The following is a 6,000-nucleotide window of genomic DNA, read 5'->3' on the forward strand; positions in this document are numbered from 1 at the left end:
AAAATCCGCTTAAGTTGTCGATTAAAATTTCACTGCATTTGAAATATTTGATTCAAAGATCAGAGAATCAAAAGAGTCTGTAATATTCTCCACGAAGAGATTTTCTATGCAAATTCACGTCAAATTCCTTTCATCGCTATTTAATCCCTTCTCAGTTCACGCGTGGAACGCTTTTCACGTGATAATTTTACATCTATGCGGATAACAGGGGGTAAAAGCAAAAATTAAACTGCGAAAAGAGAAAGCGATTAAGAGGGAATACAACAAACGTGAGGAGAGAAAGAGTGAAAGGAGATGTACACGTTTCTCAAATCGCGTTTGTCAGATCGTAAAAATTTCCTTACCGTTCGATCGGAGGAAGCTCCCGAAAAATAGCAGCACGTCAACAGGTGAAGAGTAGCAATGATGAGAGGCGGGACTCCTTCGCGAGCAAAGTATCCCAGAGTTCTCAGGCTGGCAGTTCCGTGAATTATTGTGAGAGCTGCACGCTGGCTGGAGCCGCTATTCTTCAGGCGATAAATGCAATCGAGCAGGTCTTCGTCCAGAATGAATTAATTTCTGTCGCCGTCACTGAAAAGTGAGTGCAATATCATACATCTTATTAGTACAAACGTAAAATACAGAAACGAAAGTTTGAGAATGAATATTGGGAAACAATGATCGAGAACATTTACCTTTTCAGTTTTCCCACTGTGTGACAGTAAATACGTCACAAAAGACTTCCTCGGTTATTCCGTATTACAGACATAACAAATAATTTTACTCAATTTAGCCTTCAAGAATGAAGCATAAATTTTTCTTCAAATTTAAGCACGATCGTTAGTAATTACCGTGAAAACAATTAAAAAAGTAATCTTACCAAACCGTATACATTATATGTATTTTATACGTACCTCTTATAAGATAAGTATAAACCGCTTTGGGCGCTCTGGAGCAAGAGCAGTAGACGCATTTCCACGTTCATTTCAAGCACCCATTTTCACGTTTACTGAAAAAGTGGAAAAAATAAATGAAAAGGGAGAAAGAGAAACAGGAAAAGAAAGAAGTCCACCTGTAAAAGACAAAGACGGTGGAGAAATTTTCTCTACCGCGACGAATAATCTGCTTCCGACTCGCAGCGTCTCTCAGGGTGCAGCAGAGCACCCACGTGCAAGGAGCACTCCCTCGCGCTCTACACGGATGAAACACAGTCTTCGAGTAAACATACGTGCTACCTGTGCTCGTTCACACGGATCGCGATTGTTCCAGAGACGAATGCAGGAACGACATTTACGAGAAGACTCAATGGGCCGTGATGAGCAGGCTGACGAAGGGAATAGGAACAGACGTCGAAACGGCGCTGAGGATGGCAAAGGAGAGCAATTTGAGGATACAGGCCGCCAGACGAGATCACGACCAGGCGATTCGAGAGCTACGAACGAGCTTGACGATGCAGGAAAAACGAACGGACGCATTGCAGTCCGAGATCACGGGGCTGAAGGATCTACTAGAAAATGGCAGGTTTCCTGGCTGGGTATTCCTCTTGCCAATTGTCATCAGGTCCCAGACAATGGCTTCTCGATTCTTCTTCCCTTTTTCTTCCTTCTCTTTGTTTCCGTCCTCCGTATTTCCGTGATTTCCTTTTTTCCCTTGCATCCCTTTAACAGGTGTCGAGCAGAAATTGACTACCGTGTAACAGAAGTCGCTCTATCGATTAAATTCTAAACAGCTCTGAGACCTGATCGATGCCACGGTTGTCAGGTATTGTAGTTTCAAGCGAAGCAAATCGACGGGCTGCATTGATTTGCCTGGAATGTACGTGTGGGAGTGATCGCGGTCGGACAACCCGCGGGAAATTCGATCGAGAAATTTTTCTGCCTTGCCACCGCCGTCAGGTGGATACGATTTGGCAATCGATCGAGAACGATTTATGAATGGCCAGCGAATAGTAGGCGATAGGGACGTGGACCCTTCCGTAACTGTAAACTGAAGGTGTAGATATAAAGCATCGTCTAACGCTTGTATAATCGAGGAAGAAAATGATTCGAATGTATTTAACAATAATTATAGATTTACTAAATTTTGAACTTGATGACGTAGAATAACAGGCTAACGTTGCTAACAGAATTGTTTAAAATGAGAGAAGTTAGCACGAAATCATAGAGAGACGTTGATAAGGCATGTTTTATTAAATCGTAATAAAGAGAATTTAAATCAAGGATTATCTTTTCCCCTTCTTTAATTATAAACTCTCCTATTACACCGGAAGGCAGATAACGAAGTTGTGTGCAATGTAGTGCAAAATTAAGCTTCTTTATTAAGCTTCTGCAGCATTGAAGTCAAAGAGTTACCGTTAGTGATCCAGGTTTTAATTTCGAAGAAGCACTGGCAGAGCGTAACGTATCTATCGATTTGTTTCGCAAATTCGCATCGCACTATATGAAACCATATTGAACCAGAACCCGTCAGAGAATTTTCAGGCAAACAGTAGTAAGATCAACTCTACTCTGTTATCGCGATAAGCCTCATTTTCGTATTTTACAATTATAAATGCAAGCGATTCCGTTGAAAACGAATAGCTGCTTATACCTTTCCCCTCGTTTATTCGCCAAAGATCGCTTCTCGTGACCGATTCAACGCGATGCTAATTAAAGCTAAACATAACTTCGGCGTCCTTTCGTTTATTCGAACATCGATTTGCAGCGAAAGAAGAGCTCGAGGGAGAAAGGCGAAGCAACTCGGCTCTGAAGGAACAAAAGGAGACGTTGAAAGAAACCCTGGAGGATATTCGTAGACACACGTCGATGCTGGGTAAGTGTAAAAAAGCATCGGGACACGAGAGGAAGTGTCGTGTTGTGCATCGGAACATGGGAGATCGTACCTCGTTTCCTTCGTGGCGCGGGATTTTCCAAGGAAATTTGACAAGCGGCGTCGCAGAAGCGAACGGATCCGGATACTACGACGAAAATAGTCTTATTTTCCAACATTCATTGCAGCCGGCGAAAATAACATTTTGCAAAGTCAGGCGGTTACGTTGGCCGAGAGCAAATTGGAGCTGGAGAGGACCGTGATCGGACTCCGAAAGGAAATCGACGACACCCGTGATGCGTATCTTGAGACAGAACGACGTTCCACAGCACTTCTAGACGAATCGAGGAAGGTGAACGATTCGGTGAGTCCGTCTTGCATCCATGTGAAACGTGCGATTACGATTGCCCATCCTGTTCTGGGTAAATCGAACCGGGAGATGGTATTCGTTGACGACGAATAACGCTAAATATACTCGTTTGGGGATAAAACGAAAATTATATTAGAAAATGATTGTGATGCTTAGGTACACGCAAAATGAATTAATTTGTTAAGAAATGTTATGGTACCAGTGGTGATTAATAGTACCTATTTAAAAAAGTTACTCGATACCTGTATGTATGTTACAAAATTTTATGAAATTTATTACTTGGAACTAAAGCAGATGAGCCTCTTGGATAATGAATTCATATGTCTGCAGAATTTAGAACAGATAGAATTTCTCCAAGCGCAATTAAAAAGCTGGATATACGTTACATGTCCCAAGCCATATTCAATTTCTTCCATATTCAATGCAATCAACATTATCAAATAAAATTTAATTTCCAAATGAGAATTTCAAATGATTCAGCTAGAAATAGGATTATTTCAATTAATATACGATTAGCTTCTGAGATTTTAGTTTTCAAATCGTGCTATAATTACCAGCATGTATTGCTACGCGAGGAGAGAGCAGAGGAAAGAAGGTTATTCGGGTAATTTTGCCAGAATTAACGGTCCATGTCGTTTCATTGTCCTATACCACTTAATTTGTTCCAAGAGTCGTCGAAGCTTCCGTTTTGCCTATTTGCCACAGCTGTTCGGTTATTAATTAACTGGCTGGCTATGTATGACGCGTTAATGATACAACAGACGATAGAAATTGCTTGCTGTTTAAGCTGCTGCCGGCTCACTATATAGACAACTAAACTCCCGTGAATTAATTTGCTGCTCGCTTAAATCAACTTATACGAGTCGGTGGAATTTACGATCAACCACGGTTAATTGTCAATTTCACCGTGTCGCCGCCTGTTGTGAATAGAATTCTTTTAATTAACATCGTATTAAAGTGTAATAGTCTTCGAAGCATATAAATCCTTTACCGTACGAATTAAGCTCCGATGACGCGTGCCATAATCAACAGCTGAGTTGATCACACGTCGAGCAGCCTTGTCTGAATGCGTCGAAGAATAACATATAACTGAGACAGAAAGACATCCTTACTACGAGCTTCACATATATTATATTATAGGCAACGGTGTTAAATACCACAGGAAGATATCATGATATATATAAATCACAAGTATAAAGGTACTTTTGATAATATGAAATTGTTTGGCAACGTATTAAATTGTAAAACTGTTGCTGTATAAATCACAGGGAATATGGTTTATTATTTTAACGATACGAAAGAAATTCAGATAATAACTTTATTTAATTACCAGTGTTCAAATAAGTAACTTCAATTTCATTAATAATTTTGTAGACTATTGTAATAAGGTATGAAAAATGCAAACTGACTTACAATGCTGACTGTAATTCCTACACGTAGCCTATCTTCCATAGGAAACTTCCTTATTTATCCTGTGGCTTTCGAAGACCGAAAGTTTATTGCTAGGTTGACAAAAGCTGTTCCAATTTCGGCTCCTTTTCGTCAATTCGCCATCTATAAAGTTTACGACCAAGTTTCTTAAGGTTGCTAGACGAGTCAAAGAGTTCACCTCCTATTTCTGGCCAGCAAATTTATTAATCAACCTTAGAAACTGTATCAATCACGAATTTTAAATGTTATAAACATTAAAATCATCCGATGCTCCTTTCCAAAAATCTATGTAATAATACATTAAGATGAATCTTGACATTTTTTCATAGAATACAAACTTTTGCGACACAGTGGCAGAGTGAATTATAGATATCCTATAAAATACAAACTTTTTTAGATTAAATATTTTTTTCAGTTGAAGGAAGAGTATGAGGAAAAACTCGAGAAACTTCAACGAGAGATCGTATCTTTACGATCGCAGATCTCGGATAAGAAAGACAATGAGAGGACCAAAAACGGTGATGATGGTGGCTCCGTTGAAACGATTCAAGACGGGACCATTTTAAAGCCCAGGGATGATCCTGTGGCGGACATGACGCAGCAGCTGGTCTCAAATCGCGAGAAGATCGAGATGCTCTCGCGACAGAACGATCGGCTGTCGAAAACACTGTGTCGACTGAAGGAGTATCGACTAACGGGTCAAACCACGCCAACGAGTTCCGACAAATGACATGCTAAAAAAAATCGTCGAGATCCGTCTACTTGTCGTTATCTAAATCTTGATAGATCTGGCGAATACATAGAAATCGATCATATTCAAATTCATATTAATTTTGCAATTATATTAAAAACTTACACGTCTTGCGAAACGTACAATGTTTATTACGTTGCACATTTCTCGACGGAAGAAATAAGGCCGCTTTTAATTTTCATTTTCGTTACATAACCTCATTTTACGCAATGTAATTTCAGCTTTGTGTCTCGTCTTTGAGATAAATTTCACATAACACTAGAAAACTCCAGGAAATTGTATAATTACAAAGCACTTGACTTTACTGATATCTTCCCCCAGGAAGAATTTACTAACACTGAAATTTAAATAATTGCACCGTTGTTATTATTAATAGCGCTATTAAATATTTCTGATTGTTCTAAGATGGTACTTACGTATACGAAAACATAAAAGTTAAAAATGTTCGTATTTCTTTGACAAGTACGCGTTTTGCTATGAATTGTTTGAAATATGTTACAATTCTTTCAAAGAAATGTACTGTACGATTAAATGTGAAAAGTATTATGTACATCTAAATACATACCAAATTGTTTTAAATATGATTGTACAGACACAAAATCCATTACCTTTGTTTCATTGTTACGTATCATATATAAACTATAAAGTTATAACGATAATT

At 39.0% G+C, this 6,000-nt stretch overlaps 1 protein-coding gene across 1 annotated transcript in view; it reads left to right on the forward strand.

Annotated features, from left to right (window-relative positions):
- Positions 1 to 5,318, forward strand: part of LOC108553326 (uncharacterized) — a 138,037-nt gene extending 132,719 nt beyond the window's left edge. The window contains exons 8-11 of the mRNA XM_017908193.1: positions 1,249 to 1,496; positions 2,683 to 2,790; positions 2,976 to 3,151; positions 5,004 to 5,318. Coding sequence (XP_017763682.1) covers positions 1,249 to 1,496; positions 2,683 to 2,790; positions 2,976 to 3,151; positions 5,004 to 5,318 — 847 coding nt within the window. The remainder of the gene's footprint in view (positions 1 to 1,248; positions 1,497 to 2,682; positions 2,791 to 2,975; positions 3,152 to 5,003) is intronic.
- Positions 5,319 to 6,000: the final 682 nt, after the last annotated feature.

The sequence above is a fragment of the Eufriesea mexicana genome, unplaced genomic scaffold (genome assembly GCF_001483705.2).
Source record: "Eufriesea mexicana isolate 0111107269 unplaced genomic scaffold, ASM148370v2 scaffold22, whole genome shotgun sequence".
Taxonomy (NCBI): domain Eukaryota; kingdom Metazoa; phylum Arthropoda; class Insecta; order Hymenoptera; family Apidae; genus Eufriesea; species Eufriesea mexicana.